General features: G+C 40.4%; 1 protein-coding gene and 1 long non-coding RNA gene across 3 annotated transcripts; one reads left to right on the top strand and one right to left on the bottom strand.

Moving 5' to 3' along the window:
* The first annotated feature begins 3 nt into the window (after positions 1–3).
* On the top strand, positions 4–27,161 carry LOC122880985. The gene is made up of 2 exons (XR_006379079.1): positions 4–133; positions 22,863–27,161. It is a non-coding gene; the product is annotated as an uncharacterized LOC122880985 (long non-coding RNA).
* Positions 4,749–9,323, bottom strand: LOC122880981 (kelch-like protein 38). 2 transcript variants are annotated; one of them, XM_044206565.1, is made up of 5 exons: positions 8,975–9,323; positions 6,614–8,690; positions 6,389–6,530; positions 6,174–6,279; positions 4,749–5,982 (listed from the first exon to the last, which is right to left on the bottom strand). In XM_044206565.1, exons 2-5 carry the CDS (start codon positions 7,855–7,857, stop codon positions 5,693–5,695), a joined length of 1,782 nt encoding a protein of 593 aa, XP_044062500.1. In that variant the 5' UTR covers positions 7,858–8,690; positions 8,975–9,323; the 3' UTR covers positions 4,749–5,692. The 2 variants fall into 2 exon arrangements, with proteins under 2 accessions (XP_044062500.1, XP_044062501.1); XM_044206566.1 differs by having other exon boundaries at positions 6,614–7,840; positions 8,975–9,322.
* Positions 27,162–27,472: the final 311 nt, after the last annotated feature.

Raw genomic sequence — 27,472 nt, 5'->3', positions numbered from 1 at the left:
AACCCGGAAATACATGAGATCCGCCCACTTTGGAAACTTCTCTGCAACACGTGGCTTTGTTTATCAACTTGAGCGTTGCAAAACCCCTTGGAGAGAAGAGCAGAGGGAACAAAACTTTTCATGTCATGGAAAGGTAGGGGACACCAAGGAAATTCATTTAGAAGGATCTTAACACGATGATCCCTTAGGAAAGCATTTTCTAAATGTTAAACGGCTTGGAAGACAATTATTTAGTCTGGATTTACTCAAATACTGTATTTCATGTTAAGATACTTGGACATTTACTTGAGTATTTCTAATTCATGCTAGTTTGTTTTTGAACTCCACTACATTCCAGAGCAAAATATTGTACTTTTTACTTAACTACATTAACAGCATTAGTCATGGACAGATTATCAAACAATGGCCCCTGGGCACAGACATGTAAAAGCCCCCACCCCTCCTACATAAGAGCAAGACAAACAGATTCAAGAGGCACAAAACAACTACAAATGAGGCTGTGATTGTTTTGCATCTCTTTGTAGTTGTTTTGAGTCTTTTTGTAGTCGTTTGATTGACTTTACAACAACAAATTTTAACAGTCACTTCATAAAGAGGTTCTGGCCGAAAACATATGACCAACTAAAATATGATGCATTATTATATTTTAAAAGCCTTGCATACCCACACAGGTGTTTTGAGTCATGTGGCTGATCAGACATGCTCAGGTTTGAGTTGTGTAAAGCTATGTATGCTAATAAGAATGATAAAGTTCTAACTTCCCGAAATTAACAGGAGAGCCCCTGAAGTCCCAAAACATTTTTATTTTTTATCTTGTACGGACAAGATTAAAAAGATTTTTTTACTTAAGTAAGTGATCTGAATACTTCTTTCACCACTGGCTGTGACTGGGATTTATTGATGAGGAATGATCATTCTTACACACATCCCTATACACTCTCATCCGATATGTGATGGCAAATTCAAACTGCAGCCTACTTCTGACTTTGCCACAAACCCCATTCAGGACCTCACAATTTGAAAACCTCTGGACTATAACAATACTGTATCTCACTGCAGTTTTTAATGGCTAATGTATTGGAGTTGATATAAGTAATTAGTAATTACTTTGCCCAAGCTTATCAGTACTGGCTTTATGTCACTGTAAATATAAAGGAAAAGAAAACATTTAAGCCTCACAGTAACGTGGCTGTAAAGTCCCCTGATTGTTAGTCACTCTCAGTATTATAAATAGATATAGAGTATTGGGTTGCATTTTGGATTGCAAGTGTCGGAGGGAGGGGGGGGGTTATCATTGTATTTTAATTTTCCCAAAACACCATCATCTGATCGGTGAAGACTGGATCAGGGTATTTTGTGTATTTTGGACTGTGCCATTAAAGATAATGTGTAACTAAGTTTGTCCAGGCCACTGGGTCAACTCCTATCAGCTTAATTAAACACATGACATATTTACACACTCATCTGTGAAGCTTTTGGGAATCAAGTTCAAAGTTAATATCTGTTTGTTTATGGCTATAATAGCCTTTCTCATGTCATTTAACCTTGTGCTTCCACAGGCCATTACTAGGAAGCTCATTCAAAAAGTAAATGTCCATTGTTGTAGTGAAAGATCAGAAGGTGTTTTGATTTGGATTTTATATCAGCATACAGTAAGAATGATAACAAAGGCATCAATGAGGAAGTGCTGTTAATGTCTCACCTAAAACACACCGCGGTCTGATCATTGATGTCACGTGACTGCTGGTGTAAAGATCTAAAGTTCACTTCCTAAAAATCCTGCAGTAGGAGAAACACTTTGTTTCTGTAGTCATTCTCAGTAAAAAGTGTGTTTGTGTGTCTATCTATATCCATGAGAGTGAATGAGTGTATGCTCACATGTCTGCATTGAGAAGAGGGAGAGAGGGAGAGGGGATTTTCTGCGTCCTCATAATTCATGACACACTATACAATCTGCAAAACATGTCAGCAGCGGCACATGGTCTTCCACGAACCAGCAGGCCAGTGTTTCAGCACATCTAGTGCTTGTGTTGGGACACATCCTGTGTTTAGCATGACCAGGCTTGCTGATGCAGCTGATGTGGTTTTTGCATTGCAGATTCATCACTAATGGTTACAAACTACCCTGTAGTGCTATAAAGTAAACTTACTTTTGACAAGGGGTCTGTTGGTTCCTTTCCTTCTCTTCTATTCAGTTGGTTGCATTTGGTTTAGTTACAATATGGAAAGTGGTTCTCTCTCAGCAAAAATGTGTTTCACTCTCAGTTTTATTGAAATCATTGAATTCATTCAAACATTACTGCACTGTTCATTACAGATCCTGTGTTGCTGAAGCTTTTGGAACAGGTGCATCTGTCATGTTTGAGGTTTTAATGTAACACCCTGATATATGCAAAAGGTCAAAGAGCTCTGCACACACACCGCATATTAAAATCTGTCAACAAGACGTCACCTGAGAATATATCAAGCACATTGGGCATATATGTAGTCTGACTAGGTGTATTGATCATGACTTACAATTGCAGCCATTGCAGAAGTGATCCACTCTGAAATAGTTCAACAATTCCCCATACAGAGCCGCAGTGGTGTGTGTAAAAAGTGGAACTCAAAGACAAAAAAAGTATTATTGTGTGAACTACAGTGGGTATACAGTAGTGTTCATAGTGTTGTGAGTCCCTGAAGTCTAATTAGTCTATTTTCAGAGTAGGCCAAACTACAGGGTAACATGGAAAGTCCCAGCAAGTGCTCGGCCAGTTGGTGAATGACTGACTGAGAAGGAAGCTATGACCTAAGGCTCTAAAGAGTATCAGTTTAGGTTATTCAGTGAATCACAAACAATGAGGAATCACAGATGTGCTCTGTTTAGTGTTAGTCCAGCTAGAGGGAAGGTTAAGTAGTTTACACAGCTCCTACGCAAACAAGACAAAGTAAAAAGTCATAGTTTTTAGCCATGCCATCTAGGGATGGCAATTTCGGTTAGCAAGTCCATCACTTTGGTCCAACTATTGGATGGATTGCCATGAAATTTTGTACAGATATCCATGGTCCCCAGAGGATGAATCCTACTGACTGAGTTCATAGTTTTCACTTATCAATTGAAATATCTCAACATCTACTTAATGTATTACCAAAAACCTTTGTATACATATTCATGCTCCCAAGATGATGTATCCTAAAGATTTTGGTGATCCCCTGACTTCCCATCAGCCTCAGTTGTACTTTGTGTTTAAATGTTAGCATGCTAACATGTTAAACTAAGATAGTGAACATGGTAAATAATATACCTGCTAAACGTTAGCATTTTAGCACGTTGACATTAGCATTTAGCTCAAAGCACCAGCTAGCATGGCCGTAGACTCTTGGTCCTGTCGTAGTTGACATAAACAATGTGTATCAATATATGTTTTAGCAGCAATGCACATCTCAAGGTGAAGGATTTCCAAAATATAAATCTTGTCAATGTTTATATCAATATTGGATTCATGAGGCATCAAATTAGAACAATTTAAAAGGTTATTAGAGAATCATCTCTCTCCCTCTCTCTTCTCTGTCCATCATCCCTGTTTTTGTTGTGATGTTGTGACCAGACAGGACAGCTGGTCAGTCCTACCCGACCCCCCAAAAACCTTAATCACACACACACACACACACACACACACACACACACACACACACACACACACACACACACACACACACACACACACACACACACACACACACACATGCACACAGCCACTCACATATACACCTGTTGCTGCTCCTCCCGTTTGAGTTTCATCACTCGCTCAGATTCTCTGTTGTGAAACCCTGCTCATCAGTTTCTCGCTCTCTCTGGTCGTCTCTCACATCTGCCAGCTTGCATGGCAACCGACAGGACCAGATGCCTCACATGCTGTAACATTCGCCCTCTTTGTTTGTGTCTCAAAATAACATCAGATCACCTATAGTTTTTCCAGTCCCCCACCTTTTTACTCACTCCACCCACTGTCCCCTGGACTCTATTCGCTGGCAGGGAGCGACTGAAACATTTGACCCAGTGAGTGTAATAGCTCCTGGTCACATTATGTTTACTCCACACGAAATGGCTGACATTGGTCTCTGAAAGTCATTGATGAATGAAATTATGTAATCACTTACTGTTGCTGATCCTTACTTCTAAGAATCATTTAAAAGAAGATTGTGTAATTTTTTTCAGAGATCTGAATTACCTGCATCTCTTCATATTAACACTAAATGTCATTTTCAGGGAAAAGAATCCCAGCCCTCTAAATTGTGGTCCCATAAACACTTAACTAAATCACTACTGATCTTGCTTGGTAAACAGGCAGCTAAATCTGGTTGTGATGTCCTTACTTCACGTGTCTCTCATTTTCCTGTCCATCTCCATGTGCTTTCTGTATGAACAGAAACATAAAAATTCATGTCAGCCAGCTGAGACGTCCTGTGACACCCCTGGCTTTAATTTTACCTGCAACAGGTGCAGCAAAGCCATTTCAACATGTTCCCACTGGATGATATTTAAGGCTGTTCTTTGTAAAATGATACCTTTTCTATAGTATCTTCTGTGTACCCCAGTGTGTGGATGGTAGGAACCTGTCTGGTCTTGTAACAGTCCTGTGTGGACAGGAGTGTGATCGAGGTCAAACAGACACATGAAGACACATACAGGACACATGCTGCTCAGATTGCATTCGCTGTCAACTGACTAAGCACTGGTACCGATAGTTAGAGAGATGGAGAAAGGCCACGTGTCAACTCTTTATTGTAAAAATCAATTGTTAAAACCAGAAAAGCAGTACAAAAACATCAGAAAACCATTTAAAAAAGGTAAAATTGAATCTAACGGAATACAGAATTTGAGGCTATTCTTTTAGCAAAGTCAGTTGTTATTTCAGCATACAGTATATGATGATGCAGAACTATGTTGTGCATTATATCATACAAGGGTAATAGGTCCAAAGCAGTGAAAAAACTACAAAAACCAAAAACATTACCAATGGTTGTATTTTGTCTAAATACAGTCTAAAGCTACATTTTAAACAAATTCCTATGCTTTTATTTTGATTTCACCACTGCATGAAAATATCTGTTATCACAGTAATTTTATCATCATTTTGCATTGAAGCTACAGACAGTGATCCAAAGGTTCACCAGACACAGCAGCAGGTTCAGACCTAACAGCTGAGCATAGCTTTGACTTGCACCAAACAGTACACAGCCCCGGGATTTAAACATGACAAGTGAAATCTCATGATTTAGAGCAGGCCGAAAATAGCGCTTTCACCCTTTGTGAAGTCAGACAGGTTAAGAAGGGGCTGTGCAGCAGGATAGATTGTATTCATGGGTTTGGTTGACAAATAAAAACACAGAAAAGACATGGAATATTGAAAGGAACATTTTCAGTTATCAAAAAATTCATATATATATATATATATATATATATATATATATATATATATATATATACACATATATACTTGAATATTTGAATTATTGAGGTATGCATGATTCTATGTATCAGGGACTTTTAAATAAGTCCATCACTCATGAAAGTGTGAATAGTGGAGATCTGCTACAAAATGAAAGCACTGTATTTACAAATAGTCATTTTTTTCCCTGCTTGACAGTCGTTATATTTTAAATATATTGGTTTCAAACGAATAGCATTAAAATATGAATCAGACCTCAGCTATGATTTTGCCCATGTCTGTGAGACATACGTCAGAGTCAGGCAGCCATGGTCAAACAGTTTATACGGCAGAGTCCCCTTTGATGTCCAAGTGTCTGTCTTTGGGTCATAGCACTCGAAATTGTCCGAGTCCTCGATGATGTCGTGGCCGTTGACGTAACGTCCGCCGGTGACGTAGAGTTTGTTGTTGAGAATGGTGGCAGCGTGGTGCATCCTCCTCTCCTTCAGGTTGGCACACTTGATGAACCGGTTTGCCTTGGTGTCGTATGCGATCATTCTCCTGGTGTATCCTGTGACAGGGGAGACATTAATTTGAGAGGGGCGGCACGAGTGGCTCAAGCAGAATGTAGTGATGTAACTCTTCAATCTGATTCATCAGGAAATAAATCAGTACTAATGAATTAGAGCAAAATGAATATGGTTCTCTTTCTCTTTCTAGATTCCTTTCTGATTATTAGCCTTTGTCACTGCTATTATCTACCTCCAATGATATAGATTTTGTCATCCAAAACAGCAGCAGGAGCATACACATTCTTCACTGTTCTGTTCTCCATCTTAGACCACATGTTCCTGGCAATGTGATACACCTACAGAAGGGGAGAGGGAGGGAAGGGGAAATAGATTGAGTGAATGAGAATGGATAGACGAATGAAAACATAAACAGTGACTTAGTGATTGAACAACATCATGTCTTACCTGTGTTATTCTGACTGGGTTCTGCATGGCATCCTCTCCTCCAAACACATAGATCCTCTGGTTAGTAGCAGCCACCGCAGGGTGCAACACAGCTTCAGGCATGGGCACCATAGACTCCCATTGGTTGAACATACTGTTGTACCTGATAGCATTATTGAGAGATGTGTTATTATCCACATTTGTGTGTTTTTTGCTGTATGCATGGATGATGACGGTCCACCTCACCTCTCCACACTGTCTGTCAGTCGTCTGTCAGGCCCAAGGCCACCCAGGACAAAGATGAAGTGGAGGTAGGAGACACTCTGGTGGGCAAAACGCGGCTCCAGCATGGGCTCTGCCGTCCGCCACTGGTTGGTCTTGAGGGAGAGGGTGTAGACGGTCGTACTGACTTGGCTGTACTTTGTGTTTGTGGTCAGGCCTCCGATAACATACAAGACACTGTGAAGGGCGACATAGGAGGCTTTATACAGACGAATGGGCAGCTTGGCGAGCCACTGCCACTTCTCGCTCTTCTCATCAAAGACGAGGGCCTCCCTCGAGGTCTGCTCGTTGTTCTTCCTCCCTCCTACCACCACCAACATGTCATGGTAGGAGTATCGCCTCGGTGCCACCCAGAGAGGTTTGAAGTCAACTGCTGTCTCTCCAGTGCATTTTGTGCTGACAGAAAACATCAGGCGTCTCACAGATTCTATGAGCTCGGTGCAGAGAGTGGAGGACTGGATCAGAGGGTCGTTGGCTATGAATTGGAAGAGGTAGGTGGGATGGATGTGGCGAAGGCGAACTTTCTTGAAAAGGTCACTGATGGCACCACACCTAGATAAAGGATCGTGGTGGATCCAAGCAACAAGTGTTTCAAACACCTGCTCCTCCTCCGCACAAAGGCTATCATCCTCCAGGTATCCCATGAGCTCTGGTAAGGAGAGCTCACAAAGATCCTCAGACGCTGACACATCGGAGAAGCTCTTCCTGGCCATCTCCTTTGCTTTGTCTCTCAAACTGTTACAATTCATGATCTCAGAGAGTCTTATCATGCTCAAACAGTTGTCAGGGCTCAGTTGCTCCTGAAGGAAGCTCGAGCAGGCCTCAAAAAGGCGGCCATATTGCAACATGGATGCCGCCTGCATCAGAGGCAGCACAATATCCATGCTGATACTAATGAGTCCTGTGTAAACATAGTCAATGATACTGCTCAGAATGGCTGATGTAATGCCCTTCAAGTTAATCTTGGTCTGCTGCCTCTCCAAGAAGTTGTTGCAGAACATGGCTCTGAAGTAGGGGCTGCTGGAGACCAGGACATTACGATGGCATGGGAGTGGTATCTCGGTGTTATCTGAACACAGTGACACATCAGTCAGGATGTTCTCCTGCCTCAGTCTGTTGAGCTGCAGGAGCAGGTTGGAGGACTGCTCCTTGTCTTTGTAGTGGAAGACCTTGACTGCTGGTTGGTCCATGCTGAGGAGAGACACCATGGTGCTATTGTCAAATTATTTGATTTTCATGACTTGTTTTAATTTGTTGGGTTTTTTTGTATACGCAGTCACATACTTTTAAATAAAATTTCTAATTCAAGCATTTTAGCTATGTGGTTGCTCACTTAGTAGCCATTTGAGGGCTTGCTGTAAAATAATGATTAGTATCTCTACTTTAATGTGGGATCCACTTTCCCAAAACTGGATTAGATTTTATTTTAGTTTAGATTTTAGAGAGGAAGGTTTTGAGAAAAGGTATTCTGTATTCAATACAAGTATAATTCATAAGGTATTTTTGAATAGGCATTTTGATAATCATCCATACTGATCAAAATCATAAAGGATCATGGGTAGTGAAACAAACAGAAATTTAAACACATTATCACACAGCCAGGCTAGAGGAATTAGATTCAATATAGTCCTATGTCATGTATGCGAAATTTAACTGGCAAATATTCTTATTAAGCTTTTCCCAAAATCACAGCCTAAATGTCTAGTTTACAGCTACACAAGTAATTTGAAACCTGTTCAACTCATAACTATAACAGTAACTTTGTAATATGGCTTTAGAAGATTGCCTTTCAGCACATGGGCCTATTTTAGCACTGCTACACTCGTACGCCTGTCTGATTAGTTTGGAGACTAGTTGTCTAAGAAGATTACTGCAGAAAAAAACTGCACAACAATTTCTGCTATGGTATTGTCATTCATTGCCATGGAACAAGTGGTGCTTCTGTTGTGTGATGGTGTTTTATGTGGAGCCTCAAAAATGTTTTTGTTTTCATTTTGGCTTTTAAACTGGATGAATGTGACTGCAGCTTTTTCCTCTTCCACTGCATGAATTAGATATGAGTGCAAAATGTGCAAAATAACACAAATAAATGTATTAGTCTACATTTAAAGCATCATAATACAAAATGTCAACTTTAACAGACCATTGTACACACTTTGTACTTTGTAATTGTACTTCACCATGTAAGCTCAGTATTAAACAAGCTTATGTTTGATTAGTATTTATCATATCAATGTATTCAATGTCATGCCAACATCATATAGTGGACAAAACAAGTCCAATGCTCCTGGCAGCTCAGGAGCCTTACTGGAATACATCTCTTACCTGTTCCTCTTCTCTCTCTTTATATGTTTTCTTGGGTCCCTCTCTGTATTCAAAGCTCTCAGATCTCAGCAGAAATCTGATGTCTTGACATTTTCCTGTACTTTCTTCCTCTTTTCTCTTCTGTTGATGCTGTGTGACTATATGTTCCAAAGGGGGCTGTCTCTTTGTAGGAGCGTGTTGCGTACTGTTTGTTGTTATGGTCTCTTTCCACGAGGCCTCTGTGTACATTCCTCCCCTAAAAATAGAGCCTCTCTGTGGCAACACGGCTGCAGACTCACATGTGACATGTTAGAGCGCTTTCTCAGTGTATGTCTGTCTCCTTTACTTAATCTCTTTCTTTCTTTCTATTTCTCTTATTCTTTCTTTCCCGCTTCCTCTAATATCATATACTCTCTTCAGTACATCCCCTTGGTCTGATCTTTCCTTTCTTCTCTCTATAGCTTGCATTCCTGTTCACTCCATCACCTCTATCTCTGTCTGGCACATGATTGCAGCAGTAAAAACAGCACTGATACTTGATGACACTCATTTTGTTGGCTGCTCACACTGCCGGGTGGCTGGTTGAAAACACAGAGATACAAAAACAGGATTAGGTTACTGTAGCACACAGAGATATGATGAAGTCTGCATATGAGGAAAATAATCAGCCACATGTCAAACATACTGGCCGTAACTATTGACATTTAAAAAAAAAAGTCAGATTTACCTAGAGGCTTGGGTTAATCGAGAAAAATGAGAAGAATTTTACTCATGCCATGTGATGCACTGCTAAATGTTTTTGGCTTCATTTTTACAAATGGTTTTCATCCTTTAAGCATAAAGAAATATCCTAATTTAACTGTATGTCAACAACAGAAGGTTAGGTTTCCAATTGTTGTATTTGTTAAGCTCATTTCCATCTCATTTGTTTCATGTTCCCTGAAACAGATAAAGCTTAATCACTATAGTACCAGCTTTCATGGAGTACATCCCACAAGGTGGCAATGTGATTGTTTGCCCATTCCTTGAAGCTGGAGAAATAATCACAGCTTTCTGGGCTGGTTCACAAACGTGGGTACATAAAAACAACAAAACTAGAATGCATTTTCATTCGTCACAGATAGAGATGTGACATGTTTTTCTTGTACTCAGGCTTGTTTACAGAGCTCTGCAAATCAGACATAAATAGCTGCTTGAACTACCACGACCACTAGAGTGCCGTTCAATGTGGATTGCACAACAAAATCACTAGCTTAGACCATAAACTACTTGTGCTTACAAGCCATCTATGTGGACAGTTTGTCTTTTTGTTGTTTGTGAGCTACACAGCAGCAAATGCAAGCAAAAGACTGACATTACTAATAGACATGCATGAGGGGCACACATTTTTACAAAAAAGGAGCTATAAATCAAGGCAGACTGAAAAGTGTGATATTGAAAACTGAGGTCGCAATATTTCCATATGTGACACCATGAAACCAGGACTGCTGTCATGAAGCAAGCAGGCAAAACTAAACAGCACCATCTAGTGTTTGTGTCTACAAAAAGTCATTTTTGCAATTGTGAAAAACTGGTTCCCTTCCTAATGAACCCTAATGAACATTTTACATTTTTTAGTGTGTGGTCAGGGGGTTATTTTAAAGTAAAATACACAAAATAAGTTGTTATCTATACTTGCAGGACAATCCTGACTGTATCATACATTTTTGCATGATACTGGCATTAAAAGTATCTCCTCAATCTGTATAGTCAAGGGCAAAAGCTTGTTTGCCCAAAAGACTGCAGTACCATTTTATAACCCACATTCTCATATTCAAAGCTGTGATTGCATCCTTTAAAGTTAAGCACGTTGTGTGCTATCTCTGTTCCTTCACCTTGACAAAAAGGACTCATTAATGTCTGCCTTTAGGCAACAACTTATATTAAAAGTTAAGGCTTTGGCACACAGTTTGCAGCAGAGCATTTTCATGCAGCAGCATTACTGTTGCCACCCACCGCCCGGTGCTGTGTCTTCATATCACTAAATGATTATCTTCTCATAAGCACATGGTCTAATAGAGCCTATACCCAGGGGATTTAGATCTCACTGATTAGTATTGTGTGTGTGTGTGTGTGTGTGTGTGTGTGTGTGTGTGTGTGTGTGTGTGTGTGTGCATGTGTGTGCGCGCGCATGTGTGTGTGTGTGTATGAAGGGCAGACGGCTCTCCTTGGTCAAATAAAAGACCATTTAAGATGGACAGTGAGTTCACATTGAGTCTATTTTCTGTTCTGTACTTGACTTCATTTGATTGCACTCTACTCAGTGCAGGACTGCAGGTAATATTTTGTTTTGCATATTGAGCCCTTGTGTTTTTACCACTTGATCCTAATTTGGGAGTAATATTGAAATTATTTAAAAGGTTATGTGATACATGGGCTAAAGAAAACAAAGAGCACTGTCTATACATAGGAGAAAGGGGAACACTCATCCCTGTATAAGCCCAGATAACGAGTCCTTTTCGTCTGTGTTTGCTCAATTAAGGCCTTTTTTATTAAATCAATGTGAAAGTGAATGAGACCCTTTGTATCAGTGCTGGTCAGTGCTATTCCACAGCCCATCAGGGAATAGTTAAAAACCACTAAGGTATCCTGCAGACAATCATGATTTTCGATATTATAGTGCTCACCAGCACTTTATCCTGCCCACACAAAAACCAATTGTCTTTTCTGTTTGACTCTGTATGCTGCTGGTTTCTATCCCTCAATAATAAGTTTCTTCCTGAATCTCTTTCTTGTTGTTCTATGATAAATCTGAGGCTTGGTTTGAAGTATAGTGGTTTGTCACTTTGTCATGTCTGATTAGTTTAGATAACTTGCCCTGGCGCTGGGGCACCGATTCTGCGCTTGACTAAACTTGCTGAGACTTACAGCCCAAACAAGCCTTGCTTCCACAGCAGAGCTGACTTTTTCATGTGAAAATATTATTAACGACTCTCACATTGTCAATGGAGATGTATTGTTATCTGAGCTATACAAGGTCAATATAAAGTTTTATAAACAGTCAGAGTTTAGGTCAGGTTCTAGTTAAGCACTGAAAGTTGTAATCCTTAAGATTTCAGTTCTGGTTGATTGGCAACACCTGTGGTTACTGGTGGTAATGCTAAGAACGTCATAATAATACAAGTCAGTTCGAAATGACACATTTATTAATCACCAGGGAAGGAAACATGCTTTAAACTGTTATTCTGTCAGAAATACAACAGAAGAAGAAAATAAGTAACAACTAATAACTCACACAACTTGCGTATTGCAGTCGTTATACTTGTACTTAAGCAAAAATCTTTCTCTTCAAAATGACCGGGACTGGCTCTTCTGCTCTTGTAGACTATGTCATTACGTGAAACATGTGCACAAATTAGATGCAATGTGTGCATGCACTGGCTGCTGTCTGGACAAATTTCATCCAGTACGTGCATGCATCGTTTCCTCTGAATCTCTTGTGAGTTTGCCCGCCATTTGAATCCAGCGCAGGAATGGTGGACTCCGCCACTGACAATGCAAACTACTATATAGAGAGGAAATTAATGATTGTAAATACATTTAATGGATAAAGCAGAATAAATATCATCCATGAATAATATCAAAAATTGGTTTGATATGATGAAAATGTTAAAGATTAGATCTTTAAGATTACATGGCTTTTCTTCTGTACAACTTAATTTTCACTGTTAGTAACTATTGATTTGTCCTTATAAATGGTGACTGGGAGTTGTTTGCTGTCTCACAGAGCTGATATGGCTCTGGCTCAGGTGTTCAATACTATTTTGAAATGTTAAATGACCTGTATGGTTTGTAGGTGTAGATAGACTATTATACAGTACTTAATTTGTAGGCGTATAGTGCACAGACAGCTCTTCAAGAGCTGTAAACTCTGATGTCATATTGCAGCTGAATCAAGAGCGGGATTGTTGATTTTAAGAAAACAGATGGAGATGAGAAATCAATCTGACTTTCAGTGTCTTGCTGATACCCCTTTCAGACCAACATTACTGTATCCACTAGGTGTCAGGCCAACGTTATGCAAATTTAAGAGTGGTGAGAAGCTGACTTTGTCCCCTGTGACTTAAGTCACAGGGGACACAACAGATGCATAAACTGGTGAGATGAGAATTGTTTCCCAGTTATTATAGCCAAAACAATTGAAACAGACAGTGAGAATCATGTGATAACCTCTTAAGTCAATCGTAGGCTATTACTCCCAGGCACAAAGAGATCCATGCCAGGCACCACTGAGAGCAGTAATCTAGCTTTGATGGAAAGATGTCCACACGTAAATCAACAAAGAGTGGGGGCGGGGTAGGGCGGTCTGTGGTGGGAAAATAAGTGTGTGTGCGTGTGTTTCTGTACATACACACATGCTCAAGCAGGGATGAGGTCTCAAAGGGCTAACAGTTAGCTGCTTAAAATTCTTCTGATGTAACCAACACATGCAGGACGTGTTATTTGGAAAGAAAAAAAGTGCTTTGTAGCAACAAAATATGTGGCGGTAGAGGGGGAAAAACTTTGTGTTTACTATTTGTGCCCTCTACTGTAGCTCTCCCAAGGTTCCTCTCTTGTTGGTATGGTGGTCATTCAGTCGTCTACACTGTGCAGCATGGCAGATACAGCCTCCATTTATGTCTGCTCTATTAGAGTCAGCTACACTGTGGGTTAGTGGGTGGTGTGTGGATGGAGGAGGGTGTTTGTGGATATGTGTGTGCCTTCATATGTGCTATATGTTGCTACATGTGTGAGAGGGAGGGGTGAGTGTGTGTGTGTGTGTGTGTGTGTGTGTGTGTGTGTGTGTGTGTGTGTGTGTGTGTGTGTGTGTGTGTGTGTACAACAGATATTGATATTCCACTAGCAGCAGAAGCTGAAGCCAATGTCTTTAAAGTGTCAGCCCTAAGCCGCCAGCCAGGTGTACCCGAGGTACAGACGAGAGAGGGCGAGCAAGGAAAGGGAGTAAAGGGAGCAAGGGAGCGAGACAGAAATATAGAGAGAAAGAGAGAGGCCATGAAAGACAGCAGAAATACAAAGGCAGAGGAGATGAAGAGACAGACACAGAAAGGAAACCTCTACAGAGAGAGAGAGAGGAAGAGAGAAAAAATATTGAGAGGGGAGGGAGAGAAAGAACACTTTCTGGAGGTGAAATTACTCAGATGTCTTTGAAGGCATATGACTGTCTTCGCCCTGTGTATTCTGGGCATCAGGCAGACAGAGAGAGAAACAGATGGACACAGAGGGAGTGGTGGTGGATGCAGGGACAGACAGTGGAAATGTCAGGTTTCAAAACAGAGCAAATGAGTGATTTCAAGGTGCAGCGAGGGTCAGCGAATCCATGATAACACAAAGGAATAATTCACAAAGACATGAAAAAGCATGTTCTGCAACTGAACAGACCACAATCAAAAATGCTGCAATATTTCTATAAGGGTTTGATCTACTGATCTTATCATACCTTACTCTCTGGTATTTTGTATTTTCATTGGTGCTGGCCTGGTGTTTCAAACAGCAGGTAAACATACTATTTTCAGTCAGTCTTTCTCTAGTACACTATTTTGAATAGGTAAACTAAAGGTGCTTGGAGAGCAAGAACAAATAGCACCCATCTCTACAAAGGTGGTAACAAGTTTCTGATGGAAAAGAAGAATTCTCTTCCTTATCATCACTGTCTGGTGTATGATCAGGAAAAAAAAATTTAAAGCTGCTCCAATCAATATTTTTATATTGATAAAAATTACAATAGTACAATTGATCAAATGACTGTGTAATGTGAAAGGGGTTAAGCTCGTAGTGATGAAGCCACAATGAATTATCACCTGACTCTACAGTTCCCCTCAGCTCTACAAGGCATTTTAGCATCTTTAAGCTCATTGTTTTGGTTTTACAGTCTGCAACTTTACTGTTTTGATTCTCTCTCATGGCTCTCATAAGAGTCATTTCCAGTCACACTAAACAGCCGTTTTCAGCAAAAAAGCTCTAAAAACCCACTGCACACTAATTGCCTAGCACCAAATAGCTGACAGACAAAGTCATTAACTAGCTAGTGAACATAGTGGAGCACTTAGCAGCTAAACAGCCGGGATATTTTCCTCGGGAGTTAGTGGAGACCAAAAACAGAGCTAAAAGGAGAGTGAATACTGGACTTACAAGCCAAGTGGCCAGAAACACAACTCCAAATGAATGCTAATGCTGCAGCACATCTGCCTGATGTGTAAATAGGCAACTGTTTGGTAACAAGTCAATGTTGTGTTTACAGCTTGTTTCTGCTGCCCACAAGTGGTTAAAGTAGTTTATGCTGGTTTAACCTTTATTTATCTGGGGAAGTTTCACCAAGAGCATTCACACTCATAGAGTGAATGCCCCCCCCATGCCTCCCCATCACTTTAGAAATCTAGTACACTGCTCTTCTCCTCCCTCGTCTCATTCCTCTCGCACTGCCCACTCTTTCCTCCCCCTCATTGCCCCCCCTTCCATTTCTAAACACCGTCTACATTAATGGAATGTACTTTAGTGACATATAATGCAGCTTGGAGATAATGACTGTTCTGACCTTGTCTAAGATGGCGGCATTTTGTCAAACCAGACGCATTTGGTGACTGTGTATGGATTCACTCAAAAGGAACATCAGAAGCTAATCTTCTAAACACTGGTATAAGACTATCTGGAACAAATATTCCAGGAATGAAGCATGCCTCCTACTTGTGAAAGTACTCCTCAGCCCTAAATCTGTTTTGGACACATGTATCTCTTTCCTGGAATGGCTGCTTGATGTTACAGCTAATGTACTGGCTCAATTTCAGCATCCAAATACCATTCTTTATATTTGATAACAGCAGAAACAGCGTTATTAGAATAAAAAAAAAACAAGAGGAATAATAGTTGTTGTCGCTGAAAGACCCCTTTAAAGTTGTTGTGCCTCCTTGTCCTCAGGAGCTGTTCTCAGGTTTGTTTGATAGAGTGCAGTTAACTCAGTGAATGTATCAGTGGACCTACATTTGCAGCTTTGTCCCATCTGCACTCTGGTCTATTTCCTCCTGACCTCTAAGTGTATAATTGAGGACTGTGAAGCTGGCTTACTAAGGAAAACAGCACAGATAATTGCTATTTATCTACCTAAATTTTATTAGAATATCTGAGTGGGACCATTTGTGCTGAGCTGAATGCCAGTTTTCAATAACACTTGCTTTTTTGTTCCAGCAACATGTAGAGTTAGCCCTGACCTTGACCTGCTGTAGGAAAGAGGCCCATTGTTGACTAAGATATGATTTACATAACTAACATGTTTGCATTGCTGCTCAACTCCTTTAAGCCACTAAAGCGTCTTTTCAAATGCATTTCAAACAGAAGGAACAGTGTTTAAACGTGTTGCTCAACAACACCGATAAGAGGTTTATTGGTTGAGTTTTTTAGTTTAAACTCTATATAATGTCACAATTGTTTGCCTATGGGTTACTGAGGGTGAATATTAAAAATATCTCTACCTCTTTTATTATAAAGAACAGACTATACAAGACTTAACCTCAAATAACAACCCTGTCTTCTAGGAATTGGTTGCAAATAAAATAATATAGTAAACTTATATACTGTATTAAAATAAATTTTCACTCTGCATTTTCAAAAACAGAGGTTCACAAAGCGCTTAACAAAATGACAAAAAAAAAAAACAAAAGAATGCAGACTTAAAAGGTTAGAAAAATAAAACACAAAAGGATTTTTTAAAGGCTATGTTTAGGAAAATAACTGTTAGGCACAATAAAATAGGCAGAGTAAGACAATAAATACAGGTGAAGACTAAAAGGCGTAGCTATTACAAGTGAGTTTTTAGACCTGATTTAAACATATCAAAAGAATCAACCACTCTAACATGATATACTCAGGCACCGTATGCAAAGGCTCTCTAGTCTTTAGATTTAAGTTTAGTTGGTGGGAGGTCTTGGTGAGATGACTGTAGACATAGTGATAGGTAATTAAAATTAAAAGATTGATTCCAAAACTCAATTAGACCAAATGTAATGAGGTCAAAACTGGACCTATGTGAGCAGACCATTTGGTCTTTGTTAGAAGTCTGGTAGCAGAGTTATGAACAAGCTGGAGCGGTGATTTATTGAAGACTGACATACTGAATGTAAATGACAAATGCATTACAATAATCTCACCAGTTTGTCACAAAGGCATGGATGTCATGACCTGACAGAATGGATCTAATTTTTACAATTTTTAGAGATTAAGGAATCACAACTCTCAGTTTTATAATGTGTTGGTGAGATTTTTTTTCTCTTTTAAAAGACTTCCTGAATAAAAAGTAAAGCATAAATAAAACTTTACTAACTAAAATGTGAACATGAAACAAAATATAAACTTACATTTTTAATGTAGAGAATACTAAAATTTGTCACCCGTGGGAGTAGAGCCTATAATTAAAATCTCATCTTCGTCAGCATTCAACTCTTGAAGGTTTTGGGCCATCCATCCCTTGATGTCATGAAAAAAGTCTTTTGAGATCATTTGGATTAAAAAAAATTATGCAACTGGGTACCTGAATAAAAAGGTAGATTATAATCCAATTGTAACATAAAGTATAAAAACTACATATTTGGATCAAACATGGACTACTACACCAACTCCACAAAACTGGGTGAACAGATGAGGAATAGTTACTGACCAACACATAAAACTTCCTGTGGAAGAGGAAAAAGAAAATAAGATTGAGGGCAGAACCCCTGACACTGAACCACTGCTCGAGTCTATTAGTTAATATTTTATGGTCAATAGTGTTGAATGCAGCATTTAAAATTTACAGTACCTGTTAACTGAATAGATTGTTTTATTATAGGACATCCAGAAGCTCTGTTGAAACCACTTTTTCTAAGACTTTTTTAAAAATGACAAGTTTGGAGATGGGTGTGTAATTGTTGTGAAGCTGTTGGTCAAGGTTTTAGTCTTTTTAAAAATGGATGAACACCCACGTGCTTAAAATGTTATGATACAGAACCAGAGGAAAGATTGCTATCAATAATAAAATGCAGACTTGGGCCAATGCTTCTTTTAAATAATGAGTTGGCAAAACATCCACAGGGCTGGAGGAGATTTTTAACCATGTCAATAAAATGTAGGAGCTAGGTGGCTGACCCTGGATAAGTGTGGGGTATGTCAATGTGTGAGCCAACAGGAGGAGTCAGGACGGATAGAGTTCATCTTTTCTACAAAGAATAAGGCACACTTGTCACATTCCTTTGAGGAGGCAGATGGACCAGGGATCTGTGCAAATGCATCACATACTTTAAAAACAGTGATGTAATTGTGAGATCTTCAGGGAGCTTGACAAACCTGACAGTGGAGTCTCCACTCGGCAGAAATCTTGGCTAACTATTGTACCTAGCATCGTAAACTGTGATGTTAGGGCAGTGTCATAGCTAGCAGGAGAGTTAGCATTAGCAGAAACATGGTCAGTATGCTTTTTTTAAAAACTGCTTTTTTGGGTGGAGGCAAGAAGGTCTCACAATTACATCACTGTTTTTGAACTGCGTAAAACCTAAAACCCCCCCCTATCCCCCATTTCACCTTTCCAACACCGGCAGTGGTGGAACTGTGTCTGTAAATTTTGTAACTTCCCGAAACAGTCAATCCAAACAAGCCCGCCTATTTCACCCAACAATTGGCCGGGTGTGTGGTGGTGAGAAAGAATGTAGGTAGATTTGAACTTCTCTTTATTTTTATAACTTCTGTCACTTCTCATATGTACAAATGAGTGCAACACAATGCTAAATTGACTGTATAGGGCCTACAGTTTTCTGTGGTATGCGATGTATATTTGACATATACATCGCATACCATAGCAATGTTGTTTTTTTAGAGACAGCTTATATGTACTGAAGATAGTAAAGTATACAGTAAGTACTTGGCACAAGTAATACTACATGCTCTAGTACTGCACGGTTCTCTCTCCTGTGTGGGCGACCACGAGTGGCTCAGGCATTTTATCTTGAGAGGTCATTTAGGAAGGCCTCCCCCTTATTGCTACAAATTATGACCATTGTCCTTATTTCAAGTTGATATAAAAACAGAGCAACACTGGTCCACTATAATATCTCCCTAGTTAAATATGAACAAATGTGAGCACAGGGGGTGAACATTATTAAAAACGATCAGTCAGTCAGATTGCAACTCACACTCTCACTGCACTGCTGCCAGCCTAAAGCTGTACGTGTCTCTGTGGAGCCCCTGATATTGAATAAAGACATGCCACACTCACAGAAAATAGCAATGCTTTAATATGCAGCAGCAGTAGAAACTTTCCTTTCCCCCGAAGGCATTAGATTTGAGTGTGCCATACCCCGTAGTTCGATAGCCTGGTCTACATGGAAGCAGAGCCAAACAGAGATGGTTGATTCGAGGAAAGATTATGCAGGGTGAGGCAGACCAGTGTACTATATTCACACATCTTCTGTTTTTTTCATACATGTTTTTTCAGTGACACCTATACTGTATACTATACAGGTTTTAATGCAAATGTGGACAGTTGTCAACTCCAAACTATGTGATTTCACTTAATGGCAAATCTTTAGAGCAACTAAGGAGAGTGTTGAAGAGTGTTGAACATGAAATAGCCAAATCAGTCTCAAACCAAATCCTCATAAAAGTATCCCAATTTTTGTTTTCATTTTAGAGATGTTTTTTTTCATCCACATAATTTGATCTGGGGAGGTTGTGTTATGTAGCTGAACATGAGTGCAACAAGAAAAATAAAGCGTTGGGTCCTAGGACGCACTTCCAGTCCAAACCAAAAACCTGAGTTACAATAATGAAAAATCATTTGGATGACGTGACATTAAACATTAAAAGTTTTCATTTATGTGAACAGATGTAAGTCTTTTATTACAGAGCTATGACCGAACAATAGTCTGAATATGAAAAAAAGTTTCACTCTAGTTATAATGAGCTGAAATGACATTTGGTTTTGACGGTCATCATCAGTTATCAGTCACTGCGTGTCGAGCTGAGCCTGCTGAACTTATTGCCCTGTCAATCTCAATCATACTCAGAGGAGAGGAGGGGCAGATTTATTAGGAATTAGGAATATAGTCTAACTTTATGTAGAGGAAAACCACCCAAACAGTAGTCCAATCCACCCAAAACAAATTTTAACCTCCCAGTTAAATAAAAAGAAGCCTAATTGGATGGAAAACAGCCCAATCTGACTAAATATGGAAGGAACTGACCAGTGAACTCTGTTTGTTTGAATTGGTTGTACAGACCAGAGCTGTTTGTACCTCAGCTTTTTCTTGACACAATATGGTGTTTAGCAATAAGGGTTTAAGACAGGATGAAACTGACTAAAACTACATGTATGCCCGCCCAGGAAGAAAACATTCTCACCGACATCTAAACTATCTAAACCACTGGTTCCCAGTTTCAGCCCACAGTCCACAGAGCACTGATGGTTTTCGTTCCAACCAGCCAATTAATTGCATTCGCCTTGTGTCCCAGGCCTAAAACAGTCCTTCATTAGTTGGCCAAAATGAAAAACCAGCAGGATCAGGATTGAAGACCACCGATCCAAACAGTTACTGCCTCTCCCTCTCTTTGTCTCTCCCTCTCTTTCTCTCTATCTCTCTCTCTCCCTTCTCCCAACCTGTAATCCAGCGATCAGTTGTCCAGGCAACAGCACTGGCTACCGTTCCGCCACGTGCACAGTGCTGCCGGGTCAGGATGAAAGTGCCTGGAGGGGGCGATGCAAATCACCCATTGCACCCCACTGGAGACCCCCACAGAAATCCTGGGCATAAGCCTGCCCCGCGGTTTTTCTCCCAGCGATGGTGCAACACCTCTGTGTGTTATTAGTGCTCTTGTGTGAAAGAGCTCTGTCGTTCACATAAATAAATGAAAGTAATTCCAGAGCTGATATTTGTTTCACTTAAAACAGATCTTAGTGGTGTGTTTACAAGCAGTGTATGTATTTCTTGCTTATTTGCTGCTTTGTCAAATGAATATTTTATCACTACAAAAGATAATATTATTCCAGGGCTTAGTCCACATATCAACACCTTACAAGTCACATTGTAACTGTTTTTTTGAAAGTCAACATATTCATGCTATTTAGACTTGCACAATGTTGCTGTGTATCAACTGCTGAAATGATATACAGAGAGCGCAGGAGGAGGATGCGGTTGGAGTGTGGAAAGTTGAGTCTGTTGGTAACCACATAGCAGAGAATAAACATGTACATGTACATGTGCACATGCTGTACCTTGCATACCTCTATACTGTGACTCCACAATCATATGCTGCATGAAGGCAAGTACACACGTATAGTGTCTGCTTTCTTACATGGCATCAACAACACTCATCAGGCTCACTGCTGTTGAGGAATTAGCTCATAACCTTGTGCACTGCAGCTCTCAGGCTCCTGCATAATCTCTCCTGCAAACTTTGTGTGAACTCGGGTGCATATAATACCTTTATTCAGGAGTCAATGGCATATGGAACAGTAGCACAAAGCAGAATTTCTTTGTTTGTGGCAAAAACTGCCAAATAAATGCTCAGTGTTTGAAAGATTTTCTTTCCATATATGATTTCCTAATACTGCAGCAGGGGAGTCTCTGGGTGTGGACCTTCTCAAGATAGGCATATGCAGGTGGTAAATGTACAGCATATATACAAAAAAAGTCAAATCGGGACATATAGTCACAACACATTATGATATCTTCGTTAGACAAACTAAGTGTGATATCCAAGTGACCCACTTTAACATGATTTGAGATTAAGGTGGATGACATTACATGCGCTTTTAGTCTCTGAGTTTTCTTAGGAATTTCACATGCCTGCCCCTTTTTAAATATAGGTTTAAATTTGAATCAACATAATAGGGTAGAGTCAGCCTGGTCACTCTGGCAGTGGCACCAACTTCCTACTGTGAAAGACATTCGATGGGAAATGAAAGTGTTCTTTTCTTACAGCGTCTCGATTTTCCCAGTCTGTTTCTCTCATTCTCAGTCTTTCACCCTTCCCTCATACTGTCTGTCTGTTTACAGCCTTCTGTTTCTCTGTCTGAATCCTCTCTGACTGTGATCATAAGGACTGCTGCTTTTAGTTGTCAAACAAAAACAGATGCATGGTGCCTGATAGAAATTACAAACCCTTGTCAACAAACACTGAGCACGTTCCATTTTCCACTCGGGGGTGGTTAGAGTATATTTCCCTCCAACAAAGTGACACGAAAAAAAACAAAGAATATGTCATGCAGTGATGGCTGAAATTACAGTTTTGCAGTTTAATGAGAAGTGGAGACATAATTTGGCAATTTACTATTCAGTGAGCTGGTTTCACGAGCACCATAAGTGGTTTTATCTGTTTATGCAATACATTGTGGCGCTTGTGTATCACTTGTACAAGAAAAGAGTGAACATTTGGAGTTTAATGGTGTGTCTGTACAGCCTACAGTACACATAAATGAACAAACCCTTTAGGGCCTCTTCTCTTTACTTCTGTAATTTAGAGAGCTTAAACATTACAGGATTGCAAATGTACTTGATGTCACTCTGAAATGAACTTGATGAGTTCAACTCCCTCTGCGTCTCCTCTCTAGCAGTGGTCTTTTCAGCAGAATGGGTTCTGACACCTGTATCAGGGTTTCCACTCTTTGCTAACTCCACTCACACTGATTTGATTTGTGTCACTTTGTGAATCCTTTTTTTTTTCTCCCCACTGTTCTGTCACTGAGTACCAGACCTGTAAATACTCATCCTGACCTTGAATAGCCCGACAGCCGCCCGAGATAATCCCGCAGCCTCACAGAAGAGCAAAGAAACTGTGTAGAAAAATCCGCTGGGAGAGAGTGACTGTTGGAAAATTTTCACTGACTTCTTTTTCTTATTTATCTTTGTGACAGTGGGTCCAGAGAAGGGGATGACAGAGAGAGAGAGCAGTGTGGTGTGTTGGCCCTGCGTGTTAGGAGAGGCTGTGATCATGACTGGCAGTAGAGAGACAACAATGAAGGAAAGGAATGGAAGGGCCAGAGACAAGAGCTGGGATGGTAATGCATGTCACATCGATGAGGCCACGCCAAGAGAAGTTGGGAATGGGGTCAGCTCCACATCCTCTCCCAGTATCTCTGCTTGGGGCTCTAACTCCAATTTTCACTGCTATCATTTGTTTGGTCTTTTACTGTCTCTGTATTCGTCTTTTCTTTTCCCCTAATCTGCCTTTGCTTCACTGTGACTATTTTTCCCTCTACTTCTCTACTGTTTCTACAATGGACACTATTCATCTGTCACCCTTGTCTTTGTCTCACTCTTCTCTGAGTCTCTTCAAACTCTTTACAATTCACTAGTATGTTCTGGACTCTAAACTTTTTCTTGTAAAGGGAATGAAGCCAGGATTAACCAGGGGCCCTTTAAAGCCTGTTTGTGCTACACAGATAATAGTACGGTATGAGGCTGTCACTTTTTATTCTAAATAAAAATTAGATTTGTAATCATATGTTCAGATTCCAAATTTAAAGTGTATAAGCACAACAGCCCATGACTTGTAGTCAGTTTAAAATGTTCTGTTCGTCTGACCCATTGCATGTCCTGTTGTCTTAGTAAGCTAAGCTATAGTTTTTCTCTTTGCTAATGCAAAATGGAGAAAACTAGCCAGCCACGCTGAACCAAAATCATCTAAGAAGTAATGTGAAGAAGAATTTTGAATCCAACAACATGGATGGGAAAATCATGGATAAAGTTAATGCTATTTGCTGACTTAGAAAAATTCAACTGCCTTACAGTGAAGTTGTCACCAGTGGCAGCAGAGGCCTTAATTGAACAGAACAACGTTAATACTACAGCAGAGTTTAGGACTAGGCTGCATAGGTTGTGTTCGAATTAATTCGAGCAAATTAAGTTTTAGTTCTCATGTGTTTCAACTTGATTTTTAGAAAATGTGACAGCCCTAGTATCAAATAAGCAAATATGCAGTGGTGGAAAGTAACAAAGTACTATTACTCAAGCACTTTTGAGACTTTCTTAGTCCTCTACATTTGTTTGTGTTTGACAGTTAGAGTTGCTAGTTATGTCTGACTTAGCTTAAAGACTGGAAGCAGAGGCAAACAGCTAGCCTGGCTTTCTCTCTTCATCCATTCCGTTCATTGCGAAATATCTTGTTTGTTTAATTCAGACAAAAACAGAAATGTAAAAATGACCACTTGTGGTTTTAGGGGCGTTTGGGAGTTATGTGCTGTAACTATTTCCTGGTGAACAACCTAGCAGTGACTTCCCAGAGCCTTGTCATCACAGTGAGGTTGCCAGACAACCAACTCTATAGCCGGACATTCTCTAAAAAGAAGTGTTGGGCGGATGGATAAACTGTTGTTTGTCAAATAATTTTTTAACTTTGAACAGAGCCAAGCTAGATGTTACCCCTGCTTAAATGCTAAGCTATCTGGCTACCAGCTCCAACTTTGTATGTAATGCGCAGGCATGTGACAGTGGTATCTTCTCATCTCGTTCTTGGAAAGAAAGCGAAAAAGTGCATCTCCCAAAATGTTTAACTATTCCTCTACATCATCTGTAATAATAATACAATAATATATATAAAGTAACAGTATACCACCATGACAGGAACAGATTTGTATAGTGAGAAGTTGTCTTTTGATGCCTAAGAGCATTTTGCAAAAAAATGAATGCAGGATTTTAACTTGTAACAGAATATTTCTTATAGTATGCTATTTCTACTTTTACTTAAGAATCTGAAAACATTCTTTCACACCACTGTTGATAAGCTACACCTGCATTGTTTATTCTACATGTACACTCCGTCACACCCACAGAGTGCCAGACGGGTGGCATTAGTCTGGGTGGGCGACACCAAGGTGTCCAAAATCTCTCTGCAGCCCACTGCTCCACTGAGCTGAACAGAGGAGCTTAGGAAGAAAGAAAACAGTGCTAATCATTACCCACACCCTCACCCACCGCCCTTCCCTTTCCTCTTTGCTCCTTCCCACCTCCTTCCTCTCATTAAAATAAGTCCGAGAGAGCTGGCCTGCATACTGATGCATTGTTAAGCACTCTTAATTGAACTTGAGGATTCTTAATGTGCCATCATTCAAATGCTTAGTCTGTGTGCTCTCGGCTGCTTAGTCCGAATTGCCCTCTGTGCTGCATTTATCTCCACCTCCTCCACTGCACGTCCATTCAGCTTTTGGTGGAAGGGAGGAAGGGTTCTGTGGCAGATTTGTAATGTGCGGGCATGAGGGAAAAGGACATTGACTCTTTATACAACAGAGGGAACAAAAGCGTTCACTTGATGCCAACTGGGAGTTTCATCATCAGCACAGGAGAGAGAGAGGGCAAAGTGAGAAAGCGAGAGAGAAAGGAAGCAGTGGGAAAGAGCGAGAGAGTGAAAAAAAGTTATTGAACTGGATGGGGCAGGGTGACATCAATAGCATCCCAAGCAGGGCCACAAATTAGCCGGGCGAGAAGCGGCACAGCATGGGAGCAGACAGCTGGGGCCCCGCGCAATGCCACCAGGGGATTAGCAGGGTTTCAGGCTCTGACACAGAGGGGATGAGCGTCATAGGCAGAATAAAGAGCAACGCGGGGATTAGAGAGCTTCCCAACACTCCACCAACACTCATGAAGGGCTTAAAGGGCTATAGATATCATTAATGAATGGACAGAGAGAGAGGGAAAGAGAGAGAAGGTTGGGGGGTTGTCTTTTTGCTTTTATTCACCCTGACCCCCCTACATTGCCACTCAGATCATACATTCCACGTACATATATTAAAAGTCAATGAGAGGCGGGCCAAAGAGCCAAACTGCCCGTGTGTTGATCATTCAAAATAACACACAGCACACCAGACAGAGATGGCCGGCTCTGACTGGTGTATGTTCAATTCATGCCACCCTCTGAAGATTAGGCCTGAATTATTCATCTGAAAGTCGTGGTGAAAATGCCAAACATATATTTGAACGCTTTTGTGTGAGTATACTGGAACAACAAGATAGTATTCATTGTGGTGTGCAGGTGGGTGTGCTGTTGGGATACATGTAGGTATCAAATTCTGCATTCAGATGCTGGGTGTGGGGTGATTTGAGGGGCCACAAGGCTGTGTCTTGTTTTATAAAAAGGAAATTGCTGAGTTTTCTCTTATAAACAGACCGTGCCTTCAGATAAGGACAGCCCCAACAGCCTGTCTACACAACCACTGCAGGGATTGGCACCAAGATAACCTTTGTTTTTGTAACTCGCAACATACCAAAGATGAGACAAACTCATGGACCTAATGTGATTTTGGAGAGTGCCACACATAACTGAAAGTTTGCAGAATGTCAGCACGATCTGTGAACTTAAAAATACCCCCATGCAGCCTTTTCCATGATAATGATATTGAGCCTCCGAGCCAAATATGATATCCTGAACAGGAAGGCAGGGGAGAAGTACGCCTGTTGTTTAGGAACATGGAGTTATCATCGTACCCCTCCTCCACCTTCTCCTCCCCGCCAGAGCTCTGTGTGTAGCACTAATGGAGTCTTTATCATGAAAGAGTTAACTACTTATCACTGGTTCGCTGCTACGGATTGCTGAAGGGGCAGAATGCTCTTTGATGAACTTCAGTCAAAGTTTAATGAAAGCATATTTGCGTCCACGGTAAGGCCATGGCTTGCTCCTTTAGTAGAATCTCAGTCTGTGTGTACAGGATGGGTGTTTTGGGATGGAAGGTGCTGTATAAAATGCAAGCCCATGACGGAGCTCTGTTTGTCTGCTTGTGTGTGTGTGTGTGTGTCAATCCATCAGAAATAGATACACATGGTCATCGATTTTGTCACGTCTGAGGATAAAACAGATAATAAAGATCCTATGTGGAGCCTTTCTGTTCATTTTCTTCTTCACAGCGTGGACTTCCCTTCAGCGCTCTCAGTGTGCCCAGACGACCCACATCCAAGTTGTTTTGGAAATTAATCATTTGGTGCACTGGAGTCCCTGCCTCCCACTGTGTACAAACATATAAACTTGAATACTGCTGTGTCAGAGAAGCCACACCTTGTCCTTGTGAACAGTATCCCACCATTGTCCTTAGAGATCCCCTGAGATCCCCAGGAAGGGTGTGTGTCTGTGTGTGTGTGCCCCTCATTTCTCTAGCCTCTGAATGAACAAAGAGTGTATAACCTGTTGTAATATGCCTGAGGATAAAAGAATATAATACTCTGTATGTGAAGTTGTATTAATTTACTGTACTTCTTGTATCCTGATTGATGTTACACATCACACATTGCCTTGTTGCAATTATTGTGCTTCTGTACTCTTGTTGCGGCTGCACCGCACATTGCAGTATTCTTGGTGACAGGTGCGTAGGAGAGACTTGGCTAGAACTTAATTGACAAGCCGAAACTCTCATAAGTGAAACATTGCAAAACCAATAATAATAGTTTTGTGTAATTGCAATGATGATAGCGTAGGCAATTTTACAAACAATTTTGATTCGAAAGCCGCAATCACAAGGTGTAGAAATTTGAATGCAGC

This window comes from Siniperca chuatsi, linkage group LG9, assembly GCF_020085105.1.
Source record: "Siniperca chuatsi isolate FFG_IHB_CAS linkage group LG9, ASM2008510v1, whole genome shotgun sequence".
Classification (NCBI taxonomy): Eukaryota; Metazoa; Chordata; class Actinopteri; order Centrarchiformes; family Sinipercidae; genus Siniperca; species Siniperca chuatsi.
Note: the sequence above shows the minus strand (reverse complement) of the source record. Positions and strands in the feature narration are given on the sequence as shown.